Source organism: Bipolaris oryzae (genome assembly GCF_000523455.1).
Source record: "Bipolaris oryzae ATCC 44560 unplaced genomic scaffold scaffold_67, whole genome shotgun sequence".
NCBI lineage: Eukaryota > Fungi > Ascomycota > Dothideomycetes > Pleosporales > Pleosporaceae > Bipolaris > Bipolaris oryzae.
This window is the reverse complement of record NW_006911343.1, coordinates 33,777-53,505: the sequence shown is the minus strand read 5'-3', so window position 1 is coordinate 53,505 and position 19,729 is coordinate 33,777. Positions and strand designations below refer to the sequence as shown.

The following is a 19,729-nucleotide window of genomic DNA, read 5'->3' as shown; positions in this document are numbered from 1 at the left end:
TGCTGCTATTATATATTATCAGTGCGTGTATCATACCTACTCCTATAGACTTCCGCAAGAGTTGCCGCCTTACCTACTATCTATATAAGCTTTAGATATACATAATCATGAGTCTCCTCGAGGAGTAAGCGTACACTCATGCACCTGAAAACGCTTTAACGTTATATATAGGGATGATGTACTGCCTCAGTTTGTAGTTGATGACAAGCCCACACGCCCATGGATCAAACGGGGCACCAGCGTACGTACAACTAAAACTCATATCGAAAGAAATGGCTTTAACTCTTACAGAGTTCTCCATTTGAGCCTGGCGATCGGGTATTTATCAAATTATCTGAAACAGCAAAAGACGGGCCTTACCTTGTCGAAACCTTTGATGCTGGTACGGGACAATACACACTATGCCTCGATGATGGAAAAGGAACCACTGCTCTTGGTGGAAAGAAGTTTGCGGTGGAATCTCTTTTGCCTGGTTAATGGTTTCATTTCTCAAGCTCGCTCTATTCTATGCTCTACGAGAAGTTTTTACAATAAAGTCTTGAGTCGACCAATACTCGGTATTTCGCGACGGATTCCGATTTGAATCTCCCAGCTGATGAATCGAGTTTCGAATTCTCCTAGTGTACTCTGCCATGCTCGAGCGGGAGCCACTGCTGCTCCTGGTTAGCTTAGGAAGGAGCTGTGAAGCGAATGAGGTCGGCTGGCTAGTGATGAATATCTTGAGAACATCCTGGCAGGAAAGTATGTCTTGCACCTTGAATTCTTCTGGTATCTCCATCTCTAACTCGCATTCATCCACTTCGTGAGGTGGAATGACCATGAATCCTCCTTCTCCTCCGTCTGATAATACGTTCACAATTTCCCAACACGGAGTAAGGTTCAGGATTGCAAAATACAATGGCTCGCTAGACAAATTCTGCACACGTATACTGATGTGATCCAATTCACTGAGCTGCAGTATTCCGTTTTGACGAGCCGTGGAACTACCGTTGCTCTTAGCCGTTATTTGAAACTTTTTTACCCATTCCGCTGTTTCTGCACGATTCCGGATTGATTCAAAGTATTTGAATGCGCCAAGATGTTCCAGCGCGGCAACTACAGAGGCCATCGCATCAGTTTGGTCCTGCGGGACTATCGGTGTGCCTAGAACTGGCTCTAGCGAATCCCACTGTATGTGGTAATCCCCGTCTTTGTTTATCAAGTTGAACGCGGAACAGCCTCGCAACTCTGTGATCTCCGTTGTTATGAACGCTTTGCTTGAAATCGACTCGATCCACTGGTCACGGTTGTGCATGGTATCCGAAAGTCGTACCACGGCCTTTGTAAGCGCCGTGGATGTCAGGAGTTTCGCTTTCGCAACAGCGCCCGGTGTGTAATTCTTGGGGTTAATCACGTCCAGCTCGGATGTGAGACTATCTGTTTGAATTATTTTGGTCTTCTCTATTGGCGGTTGTCTCTGAAATGATCGAGCATCCTGAGATGAATAGAGACGGTACAAGGCGAACTCATCTCCGGCTACAAGTCCATGCGCTGCACCCGCAGCTAGTTGTAGGTTGTCAGCATTGGCCAGTTTGTACACGGGTATCAAGGCCACTTCTGACTCAGAATATGGTATCCCAAAGAAGGTAAAATTTTCGTTTCCGTATCGCATTGGGACCTGGCTGAGACAGCGCACGTGGAATTCAGTGCGGATTAGGTCGTACAGGGAGCGATACGTGACCTCTATGCCCTTCTTCAATAGGGTTTCAAGGGCGTTGACAAGGATGAATGTCAACATGCCATACTTCCGGTCCCCAACTTGGACCTCTTTGTTCTCCTCTTGAGGGCCACACGCGGCAAGGACCACATAGCCTTCTGGGTGAGTGAGCCATTTAGACTGAATTCGCGCGCCGCGAAGCCCATCGCCTACAAACTGGTTGCCTAAATGAACAGTAGCTCTGGGATTCAATCTTGGATCGTAGGGTACCGCGCGAAGGGAATCCCAGCCGTGTTTGGAGCGAGCGACACTTCCAGCAAAGCAGCAGTCGAGGACTAACGAGACTAGAACACCCTTGGTGACCATGCGATTGAGAATTCCTGCAAGCTCTTCACCCCGGAGATAGTATTCCCCGCCTGTGTTACTGAATAAAACCAGCGCAAGGTGGCCGTGTGCGCGCGAAGCAGATTCTGGGTCTGGAATGGTTGTCCCATGGCCAGAAAAGTGGATGTATACAGCATCTCCCACCGTTGATTCGTCCAATATAATCTCAAGGCTTGAAATCACATTTTCGCGTGTCGGCCATAGTTTGGGATCTTCTGCGGGTGCTCCCCGTGTTGGACCTGGCCCTTTGCTGGATGTAAGCGTTGTAATTTTCGCAGTCGGACGAGACTTTTTGATGAATTGGTGAACAAACTCAACATCAGGAACGGAGCCCAGTAAATCGTTTTGTCCCGGGATGTTGTAGTAATTTACTCCAATAAGAAGTGCCTTGTATGCCATTTTTCATGTTCAAGCGCAAGGCGCCCTGGTGATATGAGTTCTATGCTATATGAAAAGGCGTCAGGCCTGTACATGTAACATAAATCCAGAGTTCTCTGGCATCGACGCCCATAGGCGATTGCTGCCGGTATGCGGAAAATGGCTAATCTCCATGCGTCTACAATTATCGTAATCTCACAAGCGTTGCCTTCATTTTCTGACCGGTCATGCTGTGCAACATCGTGGGAGGACTCTCCAAGTAAGCAATTTACGTGGCGCATTGTGATTTGTCCAATGTTATCAAACATCCATTTCTGTTTGCAATCTTTATCCTTATCGCCGTGCATCGTTTCAAGCCATACCCAGCAATCTGTTTGTTGGCTTCATCGTTATCCACACCTCCTCAATAACCACTCCAGCCGAAAACACTTGAGAAGATCTCCGCTCAAACTAAGAAGATGGAACGAAATGGAACTTGACAACGAAATGCCCAGAGATAGAGTTCTCGCCGAAAGAGCTTGTAAGAAGCCAGCTAGTCCAGCCGTCGAAGCCGACATTGGATCATTATCACTGGAAAGCTCCCTGCAACAAAGTGAAAACGATCTTGTGCTCTTAAGAAGACTAATCAAAGCTCCTCGACGACCCCTACCCTCACAGTTGAGTGTGAGCTTGGATGAGACAATTCAAATATGGAGAAGCAGAGCTGCATCACGAACTTTGCCACCAGAGACTCGATCGCATATACTGTTGGTAATAGGGATGAGTCTGAGCATTCGCAATATATTACAAAGGGAGCAGGATATCGAACCAAGTACAGAAGATGTGGTACAAGCTATCAAAGTATTCGTGGAATGCTTGATGATATCCAACCGGCAAGATTATGGAGGAATATCTGCACGGTTTAGGCATCTTGCCCGAGAGCTAGAGGCACTGCTTGACAGGCCCCATGATAGAGGGCTGGTTGAACAGATCGTCGAACCACTGCGTACACTTCAGATCGCGCTACCAGAACTAGAAAAAAGTCAACGGTGGCATGTCATGTTATCCAGTATTCACATTACTCGATATCTAGACAGTGATCTCGAAGCAACTGATAGTTTGGATGATGCCATACAGGGATTTGATCATTGGCAAAACAATTTTCCCAACGACCCCATGGTCGTGTCCTGGTACCTCGACCTTATAGAACGTCACGCCGCCAAATTCCTGGCTACTGAAAACATCGAAATTGTAGATCGGCTCATAAAGATTGTTTCTTTCATAAGGTTCCCATCAGGACAAGGTCTAGAGGACGAGGTATTAGCTAAAAAGCTAGGAGAGGTTTTTATCAAGGCCTTACAGCGCTTCTATAAGCAGAATGCAGACTTCCGAGATCTTCATCGAGCAGTCAGAATCTATGATGAGTTCAAGAACTATATGGCCATCAAAGATCCGTGGATGCCAGCTTTTTTGTGGTGCGGTTTGAGTGACGCAAGTGGAACTTGGGGCGATGCAGATCGTGCATATCAGCTTGTGGAGGTAGCCATGAAAGAGCATCCACCGAATGTTCAATGCCTTACAGGTTCCACTTGCCTTTGCATCAACACGCTATTCGCAGTTCAGAACCTTAAGTACCGTCGTACCAAAGACTCTGCACTATTAGACGAGAGCATTGCCAAAGCAAAAACACTTTTAGCTGAGGCCGTGGACAATGCTAAGGCCTGGTCATACGTAACATTGCATTTAGCAGATTTACATACGGCTAGAGGAAAATCGAAGATGGAAAACTCGGATCGAAAAGGAGCAGAAGAGGATCTTCGACAAGCCATGGTCCTGGCAGAGGCACACATGGCAAAAAACCCTGGAGATTCCAGAACTGCAAGCAGCGTTGCAAACATCTGTATAACTTTATTTGATGTCACAAAAGAGTGGTCTTTTATCGATAAGGCTATCATCAACTCAGTAGCGAAATGCGATCGCTCTGATTCTCAAGATAAGCCGCAATTTTCCGGCGATTGTTACGATATTGGATATTTACTCTTGCAAAGAAATAGGGCCCTCCATGATCCCAAAGACAGAGAAGAAGCTCTTGATATTCTCAGGCGTGGTTATCAATACACGAGAGGAAACCTGGAAATGCGTATATTCTGCGCTCACGAGGCTGCTCAGGCTATGGAGGAGGAATCGCGTTGGGTAGAAGCTAGCTCAGTTTATCGACTGACGATGGAGCTGATACAGTCCTTCGAGCTCCAACACATGAAAAATGCTGACAAGCAAAGGAAGGTATCCCAGTTTAGCCTCGCAGCAACCTCTGGAGCAGCAGTTGTGCTGAACGCTGGAGGCTCGGCTGCGGAAGCTCTCTGCCTGCTAGAGTCTGGACGAGACCTATTGGCAAGCTCTCTGAGGGAGTTACGTGGCGACATCTCTCAACTCCAGGATTCCTATCCAGTTTTAGCAAAAGATTTCGTCATTCTTCGAGAAGTGATCGATGTATCGCCTAATAAACAAACAACCGTCGCCGCCACTCCCACCGAAAGTGTTCCAGCACTTTACAAAATAGACAGGCAATATGCGGTGAATGAATTTCGAAATCTTATTCATGAAATCAGAAAGCTTCCGGACTTCACTGATTTCCTTGCCACGCCCACCGTCAATGAACTCATGTCTGGAGCACGGAATGGCTCGGTCGTTGTACTCAACTGGAGCCAGTCGAGATGCGACGCAATACTCGTCACCGTTGATGAAATATCACATATTCGTCTTCCTGTCAAGGGAATGCATGTCGTAAGGAAGGTCAAACAGTTACGAGCGTCTGGCGTCTCCTTCGAACTGTTGAAATGGCTATGGGATATGGTCGTCTCTCCAGTGCTCAAAGAGCTTGGATACGACAAGGCTCCTCCTAACGGAAAATATCCACGAGTCTGGTGGATACCCACGGGATATTTTAGCCTTCTTCCAATACATGCCGCCGGTGTGCATGATGATGGCTCACTCAATACATCGATGGACAGAGTCATGTCGTCCTACGCTACTTCATTCAAATCTCTTCTTAATAGAAGGCAACATACCAGAACAAACCAAGAGTCGGGCGGCTCAACAGACATCACACATGCAGCACTAGTATCCATGAGCACGACTCCAGGGCTTGGGCAAAACCATGATCTCCCTTTCGCCGAAGAAGAGATACGAGTGGTGAAGGGGCTGATGATGTCACTCAAAATCGCGGTTGCTGAACCATCACCTAACCGTCTCGAGGTCTTGGGCGAACTTCGCCGCAGTCAAATCTTACATTTTGCAGGACATGGAGGCCCTAATGATAAAGACTTGTCGGCCAGCTCTATTCTCCTAAGAGACTGGGAGACCAATCCTCTTACCACTGAAGATGTTCGCTCAACATCTCTGGCCGACTCACCACAATTTCTCGCATACCTTTCTGCATGCTCAACTGGCCCAAACAACAATGCAAGTGCTCTACTTGCAGACGAAAACATTCACCTCATCAGTAGTTTCACATTAGCTGGATTTCGTCACGTGGTTGGGACACTCTGGGATGTGCAGGACGAATACTGCGTTGATGTTGCAAGAATTTTCTATCAGACATTGAAAGATGAAGGGATCTCAGACGACGCGGTGTGTCTGGGTCTTCATAGGGCAACGATGACTCTGAGGAACAGGACTATTGGCACACTTGTCAAAGTGGACTCATCTTTGACAAAGACGAGTGTGGAGACTACCAACGTAAGGGTTCGAGTATCGTTTGGTGTCAGTGACTGATTAGATTTAGGCCACAAACATGGATGTCTCACAAACACTTAACGAAACTTCAACAGATCTAGGTGATGACAATAAGGCTTGTATTGTCTCAAACGTGCGCACAGCTAAACTAGTTAATAGACTAGCAAAGCAGGAGACTAGATTGCACCCGCGGTATTGGGCCCCGTATGTGCATTTTGGATCATAGTACAATTATTGCCTAGTAATTCCTTTGGATATCACTTGGAGTAGGATTGGAAACTACTAATTTGAACCTCTTACTTTAATTCTTATAAACGGACCTATGACCAAGACAAATCTCAAATGAAAAGGGCCTCAAGAACACCTTATGTCGGCCGCCTTCAATAGTTCACTTCGCACCAGCACTACTCTGTGCCCCCCGATGTACCATCTTTCTCTTTCGCTCCACCGCCGGATCCAGAAAAGGTGACGGCGTAAGTAAAGGATTGTACAAAACCACTATAGTCACTCCATTAACACATGTGCACCAATCAGCATCTAGTCATATGTGCCAATATACCTTTTGCTTTGCGCGGCTCAGTGTTAAATTCTACTTCATCCCGCCGCGCAGCCGTGTTTTGCACTGACGTTGACGTCAGGGGCGTGGTAGCTTTCTTTAAGGGATGCTTTGGGAGGAGTGGGTGAGGCATTGGGCTCTGAACGCGGCTTCTTTTACATGTGTATACGTGTGCTTTAAGGATAGCGTGCGGAATCTCGGATAGCAACAGGGGCAGGGACTGCGGCCCGCTGCGTTTTTGGGATCCGGGATACCGGTACAACGATCGAGTTTATGTTTTTGGGTGACGATGCTAAACGCGTAGAGTATGTAGCACAAGATTGATTGACAGGTGGAGCCGCGGGTACGCGCCGAGAGTTAGTCAAGGCCGCTAGACCGGAATAGGGTGGGTCCATAGTTCATCAGATGGTCATGATGATGTAAAGATTTGGACATGCCCAAAATCTTATATTTTAGGATGGATGACAAGAGAGCATAATCGGAGTTCCGATAGGGATTCAATGCGGGGGGACAAAAAAGGATGATCAGAGTTTCGACAGTGACTCCATTGTTTGTGATATTATTCTCATAAGTAATATTCCAATCCTCTCCGCTCGAAGTCATGGCGGTATCTAAAACCCGCTCTTCTCGTTCTTCTCGTCGCGTACGCTCAAAGTATCGACATTCTCGGCGTCGCCAATCTCCCTGCCGCCCATAAAGTTGCTCTCCTTCATGTTGTTTAGTGCGTCTTCCTGCTTGTCGGCCTTGCGGAAAGTCATCCAAAAACCAATACCACCACACAAGGCAACAACAGCGACGGAACCGTAGTTCCATACCAGCAGAGGATCTTCAGATAGACTGACAAAAGCCTGTCCCAGCGCGGCGGAAACTGCAGAAGTGGAGAGAGCGATAGCCTGGATGGTTGACTTCATGTTGCTGGGGGCCTTAGTGTACGCGTACTCGAGCTTGGTGATGGATGCCATGATCTCAGAAAAGCCAATCAGACCGTATGGTACGACCTGGACCCAGACGGTGATGTCGGCGTTGCAGTCCTTGCGTGTCTTACTGAGAGCGTTGATGTTGTCTCCACATGGTGACATCTTGTAGATGTAGTGCTGTGTAACACAAGCGGATACCATAGCGAAGGAACTAAGTGCGAAACCAGCCGTAATCTTCTTGATAGGTGAGAAAACAATGCCTGCCTTCTGTAGACCGGGGTAGATAACGAAGTCCATGATCGGAATCAGGATGATGATGAATAGGGGGTTCAGCTTTGAGATGATGTCGTTTGGGACGTTACCCAAATTCATCGTGTTTGCCTGAGAAACAAGGTTTCCCGTCATCTGATTGTACGCTAGCCAATACAGCGGAAACCAGACGAAAACTTTACAAGCGAGAATTCCTCTCTTTACTTCGTCAACCCAAGCATCATCGAACGTCATCCAATCAGGGACGGGATGGTTGTTGCGACGAAGAACGGATGGTTTGATCCTCTCCCAGAAATCATCGTCTTTGAACGTGTTCTTACGAGGAGAATTCTTAATACCGAATCTGATAAGCTTAAAAGCTTTGCCCATGACGGATCCTGTAGGTGGCGCAAGCTTGTAGTGCTTCTTCATCGCGATTAGGATAATTGGGCAAAGGAGGTAGCAGATCGTGGGAAGTGTATATGCTCTGTGATCGCAGTTAGTGGATGTATAATGAGTTACAAAGAAGAGGGAACATACAGGTAGAAGGAGTGGAAGTGCTCCGTGTAGACCATTGCAATGGATCCAGTGATAGAACCACAGTTGATGAGGAAGTAAAAGTAAAGATAGATGCGTGCCGAGGTCACCGCAGGGCAGACAATTTCCTTCTTTCCGTTCTTGCGAACACGAACATAGGCCTTCTGATTCTTGTATTGCTCTGCGATTAGGGGCGAGATATTGCTCTTGAACCCACCAGTGCCGACGCCCATGATTACGAGACCAACTGAAAAAATAGAAATGGCGACTTTGGGCTTTACAATGACCGGGGGAATTGCAGATAGGATGAGGACGATGTGACCGATGATAGCAATGATGTTGGAGTACTGGATGGTTTTGTAGCGTCCCCAGTACTCATCAGCAAGCCAGGCACCTCCAAGAGGTGTGATGTAAGACCAAAACTGGTTGAACATAGTCAGTCCCGTACTGGCACGCTGACCCATATCAAGCGCTCCTGTAAGGAGTTAGTAAAGCAATTCATTTGCTACCATTAAGTTCCACTTTACCAGAACCAGGCTTCTTGAGAAACCCAGCACCCGTAACCGAACCCGGGGGCAAGGGCTTCTGGATGAAATCTAGCAGTTGTAGTTAGCAAAAATTGCAATTAATGGACAGTACGTGACTTGGTTCATGCTTACTGACGAAGACAGCGCTGGTGCCGTAGTAACTGAAGCGCTCGACAAACTCGACAACAGCTACAGTCCAAGCTTGCCATGGGATCTTGCCAGCGACCCTGGGGAGAGTGGCCCATTCTTCTTCAGTAGGGTACGGAAAGGCATTGGCGCCGCTTGACACAGAATCCGTATCGAAAGCGATGGGATCAGTCGTCATGGTCGCTCCCTTGGTGATCTCAAGAGACGCCTTGACATCGGTAGTGGTCGCCATTGCGCCGTGAGACGGACCCGTGGCTGGTCTGCAAAAGCAAAAGTGCAAAAGCGCGAGACTCGCAGAAGTGAAGTAACACAACGAGCGGTAGACCTAGAGTTGAGGGATGGGTACATGTGCTCTTTCATATAGCAACAAGCGAAACTGCACCTCGGAGCATTAGACCAGACTTTTGCATGGGTGGCACGCGACAATCGAGCATTCCACTATGGAACTCGCCTCCTGCTCACATCTAGGCCGTGTTATCATAGCCATTGCGTCCAGACACAGTACCCATGACCCACAGCAGCTCGGCTAGTCCGGTCGAAGGATTCTGGCGCAAACTATCAGGCATGCTGCCGCGGTTAAGCGCATTGTTGGAGGCTTCCAAGCCCGTTGTAAGACGCTTCATGAAGATAAGATAGGAATGAGGGTCGGCGCTGGGCGTTGGATTGGCGCGGCGGAAGGGTTCAAAGAAGACATGCCAAGTGGTGCTAAACAAGAAAAAGATAACGCAAGTCAAAGCTTCTGCGAGGCTCCGTAGTGCCAAGGTGTTCCCCGTTTCTTGCTCTTGTCACCTACTGATTGCGCATTAGCCTCCCCAAGGTACCGTTCACAAGACCATTGACTGGACCAAAGAACACTTTATCCATGCGGGCCAAGGGCTTGGTCTTGGGGCGGTTGGGATAAGTGTTTTGTTATTACATGCCTCCTTTTACAAACGAACACGCGCGGCCTGGTTATCAATAAGGCGTAGTTGGGATGGTGTCTCCTTGGAGGGTGAAGAAGCGGCGGTAAATGGTCAATTGAAATAAAGGTGCGATGGGTGGGGCACAGCGCTGTGTGGGGATCGAGAATAGAACGTCCACCGAACTCCCACCAACCCGGATTTCAGACTCCAATTTCGTCAGAGAAATGCGGGATGTACATTTGGACACAATTCCGTGTCAAGAGTCGTAATAAGTAAATATGGACAGGAGACAGTCTATTTAAAGAGGAGTACTCAATAAATAAAGACAAATTATGTCTTAGTAGATAGCAAACAGCAAATAATAAATAACAAACGGCAAAGAGTCAACAGTAAAGGATGAAACGGTCAAATAGTTGTGGCAATCTCAAGGCATGCTAAAGCCTCTACGCTGTTGACTTCGGCTCACAGATACACCAACAACTCCCGAGTTCGTATCTGTCAACAACTAATAACTTCACGATGATAGGTGGATCAAAATAGCCACATCGACCAAGAGACTACCAACTGTCCGATTACCAGATGCACAATCATCAGCCTTATCCCAACTGACAGGATCATGGATCGCGTGCTCGGATAGGTCATGTTCCACAAGTGCTGCAATATATGCAATGGGACAATCCATGACTGCAGCCTTTCCATTACTAGGATGCACATCCTTTCCCGCATTGTTCTCCATAGCCCCAGTGTCATGGTACAGGCCTTGCGTTGTTCTAGTATTCTAGAATAGTGTCACATGCAGAAAGCTCGTACCCTACTTTGTGTGGCCGGGACCAGGTTGACAGATCAGTTCATTCCGAACTGAATCGTTATATTCACGCTTGATAGGCTCCGTACTTGAATTTTTTTATAATAGTGTCGTCAAAAGTTCGATTCACAAAGCTTGCATGATAGTAGCCTCATTGGAGTCTAATGTAGACTACAAGAGCGTAGGTAAAGAAACTTTGTCTGGCTAAAAACCAAAAACATCATACCTAAATGGAAACGTGAAAATACGACCATAGTCACAAACTCAATGACAACTTGACCATTGCACATTTTCTTTCGGCTAAAGAATATAATTCGCTGAAAAGATTATAATACACTATGCACATTTTGTCCCTGATTCATCGGCCCCTCCTACAAATGTTTTCATCCACAAGTGCTAGTAAACGCCCTTGGACCTCAAAACGCCCCCAAAAAGACACAACATGATGTGATCTGATTACGCTCATCCTCGTTTTTTTCTTCTCATCCATCGTCCCTCCAACCACTACCTATTCCCACCATTTACTCAAACTGGTTCTCCCGATCAACCCAAACATCCTCAAGCTCCGCAAAGTTATGGAAATGCAACGGCCTATGCACAGGGTCGTAGAAGCGAACGGGGGTATCAAGACGCACATGCACAGGCTTCTTCTCGACAGAACCAAATGCACTGCCCATGAAGCTGTAGTTCCAGATACCATTGTCAGGAACCAGGAAGTATCCGCGGATCTTGTCAGACAGTAGCAACTGGCACTTCTCACCGAAGCCGGTGCTGAAGCCGGCGGGGTTGTCGGACATTGTATCCTTGTTCTCGGCGCCCCACTTGTAGCCGTTGGGTGTGAGGGCCCACGCGGCGAGGGAGACGGAACCGGGGGTAAAGGACACGGTCATGGAAACAGTCTTCTTATCCCAGCTAGCGTGCTGGTTCATCAGACGAGCATGCTGGGTAACGTCGCTGGCTTGCATGTACGGCGGCTCGTTTCCGCTGACGGTGTGGATTATTCCCAGCGGCTCTAGGTTATCCAGATACTCGTGTCTCGGTAGCTCCTTTGGCAGCTGCACGTCACGTGTGTTGCCAACTTGCGGGATCATCACAATGGTGCAAATCTCCTTCACCTGGTCATTGTCAGGAGGCGACTTGCCATAGAGGTAGCCCGCAACTTGAACGCGAAGATCGGCAATGGTGATGAATCGCTTGAGTACGTTCTTTGGCATGACATAGGTGAAGTGGCCTTCTTCCTTGACGTCTTCAGAGTTGATGTAGATGTTGTTGGCACGAGTACGCAGGTTGGATGTGGCAACAGCCCTGGTACGCCACTCTGTCTTGGAGGCGAAGGAAGCCTGTTCATACTGCGAAGTTGTTGTAACAACCATCTCCTCACCGTGGATGTTCTGCGTCTTCGTAGTGACGGCAGTCAGTTGCTGCTGCTCCTCTTGCTGCTTGTCGATCTCGGCAGCTTGTTGACGTTGCATTGAGGGTGCTGAAATCTCCATACCCAAGATAATATCACGCACTTCGCTGCTGGTGAGTGATGAAGTGTTAACATTATTCTTCTTGCCGTAGTCGAGCAGGATGAGATCACGAAGTTGCACTTCAACCTTGATCCAGTCCTCGTCCGTTAGCGAAGGCCAGATGTGATGCTCCTGGGTGATGACCGTCTTGTCAGGTCGCAAGAGCAGCTTAGTCTTGTCTTGGTTGACATGAAGCGCGCGGAGGATCAAGATCAATCTCGAGAAAGCAGTGTATGACGAAATCGTCTTCAGCCACTCATCATACAAGTTGAAAAGCACCATCTGAGGCCCGGTGGCTCGCAAGATCATATCACCAAGCTTCTCCACCTTCATGGCAGCTTGGAATGGTAACTGCAGCTCTGAGGCGCGGATGGAGATGTTGGGAAAGTCAAGCAAGTGCACCTCCAGAGGATCGAGCAGACCCTTACGAGTGACAATCAGCTGCTTCGGCTGCTCTTCAACAGGCAATGATCGGATGAGAGCTGCAACTTCTTCGGCAGTCTTCCACTTGGCTAATTGACCAAGACGCTTCTGACCGGCCCAGACACTTGTGTGAATGATCTTCAAGAACAGCTGGCCAGTGCGAGGATTGAAAATGAAGATGGCGCCGTTAATGGGCTTAGTCGTCAAGTTACCCTCAAAGGTCTTATGGATCGTCACACGGTATACGTTGGTATCATCAATGAACAGCTGGATCTGATTGCTGAACAGCTCCGAGTAGTTCTGAGAGTTGAGGAATTCTTGAGAACTTTCCGAAGCGTACAACTGGAGACCCTTCCTGATACGCTCTCGAAGAACATAGAGAGCTGGGTTGGCCTTCATGATCTTGGCCATTGCTTGCTGAACAAGCTGCTTGAGTCCAGGGAAGTACTGTCCGTAAGCAGAGTAAAGATTGTATGCCAGATCAATACCGATCATGAGACCGGTAGCGGAAGGATAAATACTCATGCTGTCTTGGGTGTAGTCGAGATACTTTGCGCGCACATATCGTTCAATGTCGTGCGAATCGTAGTCACCATATCGTAGCTGAACATCAATCCAGAACTTGTTGGTGGTCGTCGCGCTCATGGTGTCCTTAGTGTCGTACAACATGGACGGTGGAGAAACGCTCCACTTGTGGCTCGCAAAAAGTAGGATATCGGCACAGGAGCTGTTCATCTTGTACGACTTACGAGGATGGATCGTCTCCTTCTGCACGGTCTCGATACCAAGGGCTTCAAGTTCCTGATCAAAGACTTGGCACAAATCCATAACCACCGACTCATGAATTTTCTGCCACAAATGGGCTCGGAAGATTTGGATCAGCGAGATTTTAAGAGTAGGGATCTTGCCGTGCAAGAAGATGCCCGTAAGATCAAGCTGCACCTGGAAACCAACATAGACGTTTGCGCGGTTTATGGTGGGAGACCACCACAAAGTGAAGCGACGGTTTGGAATCTGGTTCAAACCCGAACGCTGAGCATTCGTGAGCTTCTTGAATTTCATCGATTCTTCGAAGCCTGAAGCCTTCTCCCAAAAGAGGCCTTCCCAGGATGGAAAAGCAGTTGCCTTGAAGAGTGTATGTTCCAAAATAGTTTCTACACCACCCAACGCTTGGATACAGTCCGAACGATACTGGTTCAAATTCCACAGTTTTCCATCGTGTCTTTGGCTCGTCCACCAGAAAGGATTGCTCTTCATGTGCTGATAGATCTTAAATTCGGTCCTGGCGCGGAAACCCTTGTCAAAACTGAGCGTACTACGATCTTTTTGGAACAACGTGTTGATACGAGGAAGACCACGGTCCCAGCTGTCTTCCAAGTCCTCAAGAGTCAGTCGTCGGTTTTGTTGTTGTGCTTCTTGACGCTTCTGTGAGTATTCCATCCAAACGCGCTGCGAATCGACAAATTCTGACTCCCACGGAATGATGTATCGGAAGATGTTCGGAATGAGCGTCTCTTCATCATGAGACATACCCGCACGGTAGTGTGTGACTCCGGTATCGGTCTGCTTGGACCATCGCTTGTCACTTGTGGGAATAAGAATATGTGAGCCAGATATCATACCCAAACCACCCAACTCCTTGGGTGTGTAAAACACGGCAGGAGGGAAACGCGATGGCATCTTTGAATTTAATCCAATCTTGACACGAGTTTGGATCTTGGTCTCACACTTGACGATGGTGTCGAGCAAGTTGACGGTTGATACTGCAGCTTCACGGTAGTACGTAAAGAGCGCAATAAGCGTTGTATTCCACTTATTGGCAATCTTCGTAAAGGTGGTGGATCCTGAAGACATAAGAATCTGTCGGATGCGGTTGTTGAATTTCTGAATGTCTTCCTCCGTGACTTGCAAAAAGGCGTCGGCGGTGCGCTCTTTCGTAGAATTGTCGACAAGTGACCAGACACTGTCTTTGACAGGGAATTCGCCAGTCAAGTTTCGGATCTTGGGCAAGATGCGTACTTCAAAACCGTTCATGGAAAAGAGCAGGTTGGGGTTGTCGCGACTGTAGACACTGGCAAAGGTGTCATCCCATTCAATGGTCGTAACCGACCGCGGCAATCGGTTCTTGAGATCCCAGAAGACGGCACGACCAAGATTTACATCGTGACGCATCAATCGCATCCTGGAATCACGCGGCCAGCACTTCTTGTTCTTATAGCCGATGACATTCTCAAAGTTGGGATCGGGGTTCTCAGTTAGGAATCGCTGAATCAAGTCTCGTGACTCTTCGGCGGTGAACCTGAAGAAGACCCAGATGCGGTCAATGTACCTTGTGTAGAGGCGAATTGGGTGGCGGACCTCAGTCTCCTTGTCCTTGAACTGCAAGAAATCGTTGGGACTCTCAGGAGCGCCAGCGATTTCATTTGCACGCTGCAAGCCCAGCAGTAGAATATCTAAGACGAGACCATAGTACTGAAACACGAATCCAGAGAACTGCAGGCCGCGAATCATACCATAAGCGTTGACGTGGTTCATGTCTTTGTAGTTGAGTTGTACGTTGTTCTTGGCTGTGATGTAGTCTGCCAGGTTGTGGTCCATGATGAGACGCAACAGTCGGTTCAGCATTGTCAAATCAATCTTCTCGTAGACCTTTGATAGCTGAGTTTCGATCATGACGTTGCATTCGCCATCTTTGGTCTCCCAGACTTGATCAAGATTGTTGATACCCTGTGCCCATTTGTATGTCAAGAGAGGGGGAACTTCAGAGTCTGAAGGCTTGATCCAAGCAGGGAATAGGTGTCGCTGATCGGCTTGGTACCACAAGTATTGATCAAGATATGCGTCCGTGATTTTCTCCATTGGCTCAATATCGTATACAGGGTTGATACTGCTGTAGTTGTCGTTCATATCAATGCCGACTTCCTTGAACGCACGTTGTGTAAGCAGGAAGCGCTTAATCCTAGCTAGTGTTGTTCCAGGAGAGTCATATGCCTGCTCGATGAGTGCCAATTCTTCACGCTGACTCTGATTGAGACGACCCTTGACAGAGTAAGCTTCCCTCAAACGCTCCAACGCTAGAATCAAAATCTTGGTGTCGTGTTTGTATGAGACACTTGGGAAAGGAATCGGTTGGAACTTTCTGGCTTCGAGCCAATGTACCATGGTCGTGTAAATGGCAACAGCCTCCTCGGACGAAACGTAAGGACCGTCCTTCATGTAGTTGTGCTGGCGCTCCTGTTCGGCCTTGAGCCACAAACGAGTCAATCGTCCCAGGTTCTTTTTAGCAACAGTCTTATCAACAGTGGCACCCCGTCGAATGCGCTCGCGATTGTAATGGGCGACTGAGATCCACCAATCGGCCTTGCTCTTGACGTAGCGCAATATGATGTTTTCGATAGGCGCTGGCAAACCAGGCACCTTCCAAGGAATGTTGCTCTTCCAGCAGCGCCATGCTTCCGAAAGATGTTGCAAGACAGTGTTGACCTTATTCTGCTTGATTCCCTCAGGCATCATGTCCATGAGATCGCTCATGACGGCTGCACGGAGCTCGAGATCAAAGTGCGATTCTACTCGCTGCTTGGTGACAGTCTTTGCGACACCCTTGCTGTGTCTGCCCTCAAACTGACGTGAAAGCAAGTTGCCTAGCCAACGCTCGAGCAGAGGGATGATACCTCGCATAAAGAACAACCAGACTCTCCAGGCGGGAGCCCAGAAACCGCATCCAGGACCTTTGCCCACAGGGCCAGAGTTAAATCGGTAGTAAATCAAATGCTTCAGATCCTTGCAGGATCGGATTTGGTGCATCAGCTTGTACTTGTAACGGTACATACCAGTCAGTTGACCGACGTGGTTGAAAGCATATAGGATACCATCGGCAAGCTGAAAGGCATCAATGTTGCCTAGACGATACTGCACTTGAGCATCAACGATGAGCTTCGTCAATCTCAAGATTTCACGCATTAGATGAAAAGCATTTCCGAAACGTGACTTCTTTCTCTCCTTGGTGGTGAGAGTTTTGACTGGCTTCAAATTGAAGTTGTAGTCAAGATGCAGATATGTCAAGTTCTTGCGGTGAATGAGCAGATTCAACATATTGTAACCCTGTCGACACACCTGCAGACCGGCCTCGACCCAGTCAATCTTGGTCTGCTGAAAGAACTTGGTGCTCTTCAATGTCCTCATAAGGTTTTGCTTATTTTGTGCTTGAGGTGGTTTCTTGTGTAGTTCGTTGAGAACATATGTCTTCAGCAACTTCTGGTAAGAGACCCTGACTTTGACTGGCTGGCCCGCAGGTACGTGTTCCAGGTACCATTGCTTGACCAAGGGAACATCCTGCGCCCTGACCATGCGACCTGATCGCTTGTCAAACGGATGAGGCGCCCACCAAAGCGCAATGGCGGAAGCAGTATCTGGTGTAGAAAGATCCTCATCAGCCATGAATGGCTCCACGTCCTCGGGCATCTGGAAATCGTCCTCGTCATCCTCATCGGCATCCCCGAAAACCATGTCCTCGTGGCTTACGGCCAAGTTCTTCGGAGCAACAGCTCTGGAAGAAATTGGGTTGATTCCAGGATCGAAATAGAAGGCTGGCAGATCCGGATCCTCTGCGCGGACGTAGACAACCTGCGGATACGAGTACCAAGCCAGCTTGACACTTCGAGGTAGCGAGTTGTAAAGATATGGGTATGATACGCGATATTCGGTTCGGATGGGGGATCGGAAGATGATGCGGTCGATTGCGTTGAACTCGCCAAAATCTTCGTCGTTCGGGTCAATGTCCTTATATAGGGGCTCAAAGCGAGGACCTCCGGGTATCGCAACATTGAGGGCTTTTGCAGTCTGGAAACTGTCTAGATCAAACATGTGGAAGTAGTTCTTGTCAACGATGTCGCTGAGAAGCTGTTTGCTTAAGCGATATAGTGTCGCCATCTGTGGGAGATCCAAATTCCAAGTCTCGTAACTAGGACCATTCACATGTGGAGTGTCGAGAAGTGGGCGGTGGTCATAAAACCATTGATACACAGGGCTATCCTCGTCCTCATCGAGTTCCAACTGGATGGGCTCCAAAGGCTCCACATCCTCAATGTTCTCTGAGTAAGACAGAGGAGGCTCTTCATCATCAAATGGTGGGAAACGCATTCGCTTGAAATGTCGGCGATCGCTCTTCTCCTTCCTCATAGCCAGCCACATGGCAGCCCATTGCGCGTGGAACACGGGCTCAATCACACGAGGGACTTCATTCACTAGCGTCAAGCACCCATTGGTGTGGTAGAGGACTTTTACATCACGTCTACTTTCCCAGGGCATAGGCATATTCTCGAGGAGCTTCAGAACAGCATGTGGCATGAACTTTAGCGCACCGAGATAGCTTCGCTTGTCCGAAGTGAACTTCTTCTGAGATACATCGCCAATATCCCTGAAGACCTTGCGCAGATGTTCTGGGGGGAGATCCGCCTTCTGCGTCTCCACAAAGCCAGCCTTGCGCTTTTCGCCGAACCTCTGACGCTGTTGTCTAAGCCAGTCCTTCTTCTTCTGCGCGAACTTGGTGATTTGCGGGTCGACTGGCGGGCGCATACCGGGAGGTCCAACGGTACCAGGTGGGCCTGGAGGGCCTGGAGGGGGCGGTGGAGGAGGTGGCGGCGCATATCCAGAACCTGGAGGACCTGGGGGAGGAGGACCCGGTGGAGGTGGCGGTGGAGGCGGCGGAGGGAAATCCATCTTGATTACTGTAGGGTATAAAAGGCTGTTATTGTCAGATAGAGCTTCTGGGCGCGACTGGAACGGATTTGCGCTGAGAGTCTCGGGGGTGAAAGGATGACAACTAGGTCTCCAGCAGGTCCCTTCTATATTTGGCGAACACCGTAAAATAAGGAACGAGAAAGTGGCCGACCTTTAAGAAAACGACTCTGGTGCAGTACTGCACTGCACGAGTCGACTGAGCACAGGTCGCGACAAGCTTAGGAGTCTATTCCTGAGCTTTGCGGACAGCGCCGCGGTCGAAGAAGAGAAAAGTCGCGTCGGCACACCCGTTCAACGACAATCTCCAATTGCTCGAAAGTCGAAAGAGAGGTGGCGCACACGATGCAGAGATACGACCCCGCGCGTTGTGTGGGTGAGGTGATGGAGATGGATCGCTAGTGGCGTGCATGAACTTTTGTCTTCGCGACATCTGCAGACAGCGACGCGGGCACGTGACCGAGTAGTGGGTCGCCGTACGCTAGCTCCTGCCTAGCCCACTAGCGCCAGGGCCTGGTAAGCGAGAATTGCAGAACACCGGAATTTTGACCTCTCGACGTCCGATCACTAACGACACAGCACCCCAGTGGTAAGTTTCCTCGACAACGTGCTGGCAGCTATTGTCCCATACTAATTCTTGTCCAGACTCAGGTACAATTTTTTTTTTCGACGCACCGCGCTGCCTCGGAGACGACATCGCTCACATCACTGCAGATAATTACCCACTGACTCCCCGGGAAATCTATCACGATGCCTTCCAACAGACTCACCTACGTACGTCGCACCGCAATCTCGAGAGCTGGACCCGGCGATTGAGAGTTCTCAAGAGGAAATTCGGAATTGAAGGCTGACATTTGGACAGAGGCGACGTGCGCCATACAACACCAAGAGCCAGAAGGTCCGCATTGTCAGGACTCCCGGTGGCGAGCTCCGTTACCTGCACATCAAGAAGAAGGGCACTGCCCCCAAGTGCGGTGTAAGTTGAATTGATATGGTACCAAGGCGTGCTATTGACGATTGCCAGGACTGCGGTACCAAGCTCCAGGGTGTTCCCGCCCTCCGCCCCCGCGAGTACGCCCAAGTTTCCCGCCCCAAGAAGACCGTCCAGCGCGCCTACGGCGGATCGCGATGCGCCAACTGCGTTCAGGACCGCATTGTCCGTGCTTTCCTGATCGAGGAGCAGAAGGTCGTCAAGAAGGTGCTCAAGGAGTCCCAGCAAAAGAAGCGTTAAGCGGTTGCGTTGAAGG

At 48.9% G+C, this 19,729-nt stretch overlaps 6 protein-coding genes across 6 annotated transcripts; 3 read left to right on the top strand and 3 right to left on the bottom strand.

Annotated features, from left to right (window-relative positions):
- Positions 1 to 107: 107 nt before the first annotated feature.
- Positions 108 to 477, top strand: COCMIDRAFT_5389 (uncharacterized protein; the record flags this gene model as incomplete). Its single annotated transcript, XM_007689879.1, has 3 exons — positions 108 to 124; positions 172 to 241; positions 292 to 477. 3 exons carry the CDS (start codon positions 108 to 110, stop codon positions 475 to 477), a joined length of 273 nt encoding a protein of 90 aa, XP_007688069.1.
- A 28-nt stretch (positions 478 to 505) lies between these two features.
- COCMIDRAFT_95602 (uncharacterized protein) lies at positions 506 to 2,479 on the bottom strand (the record flags this gene model as incomplete). The annotated part of the gene is made up of 1 exon (XM_007689910.1): positions 506 to 2,479. The coding sequence occupies one exon, from the start codon at positions 2,477 to 2,479 to the stop codon at positions 506 to 508; it is 1,974 nt and encodes a 657-aa protein (XP_007688100.1).
- Positions 2,480 to 4,510: 2,031 nt separating this feature from the next.
- COCMIDRAFT_56700 (uncharacterized protein) lies at positions 4,511 to 5,947 on the top strand (the record flags this gene model as incomplete). Its single annotated transcript, XM_007689909.1, has 1 exon — positions 4,511 to 5,947. A coding segment is annotated over one exon (1,437 nt), but the record flags the coding sequence as incomplete, so codon positions are not given.
- A 1,392-nt stretch (positions 5,948 to 7,339) lies between these two features.
- Positions 7,340 to 9,337, bottom strand: COCMIDRAFT_26407 (uncharacterized protein; the record flags this gene model as incomplete). The annotated part of the gene is made up of 4 exons (XM_007689887.1): positions 7,340 to 8,381; positions 8,435 to 8,906; positions 8,959 to 9,027; positions 9,091 to 9,337. 4 exons carry the CDS (start codon positions 9,335 to 9,337, stop codon positions 7,340 to 7,342), a joined length of 1,830 nt encoding a protein of 609 aa, XP_007688077.1.
- A 1,996-nt stretch (positions 9,338 to 11,333) lies between these two features.
- Positions 11,334 to 18,320, bottom strand: COCMIDRAFT_95654 (uncharacterized protein; the record flags this gene model as incomplete). Its single annotated transcript, XM_007689908.1, has 1 exon — positions 11,334 to 18,320. The coding sequence occupies one exon, from the start codon at positions 18,318 to 18,320 to the stop codon at positions 11,334 to 11,336; it is 6,987 nt and encodes a 2,328-aa protein (XP_007688098.1).
- A 912-nt stretch (positions 18,321 to 19,232) lies between these two features.
- COCMIDRAFT_26405 (uncharacterized protein) lies at positions 19,233 to 19,713 on the top strand (the record flags this gene model as incomplete). The annotated part of the gene is made up of 3 exons (XM_007689886.1): positions 19,233 to 19,256; positions 19,345 to 19,458; positions 19,507 to 19,713. 3 exons carry the CDS (start codon positions 19,233 to 19,235, stop codon positions 19,711 to 19,713), a joined length of 345 nt encoding a protein of 114 aa, XP_007688076.1.
- Between the last annotated feature and the right edge of the window lie 16 nt (positions 19,714 to 19,729).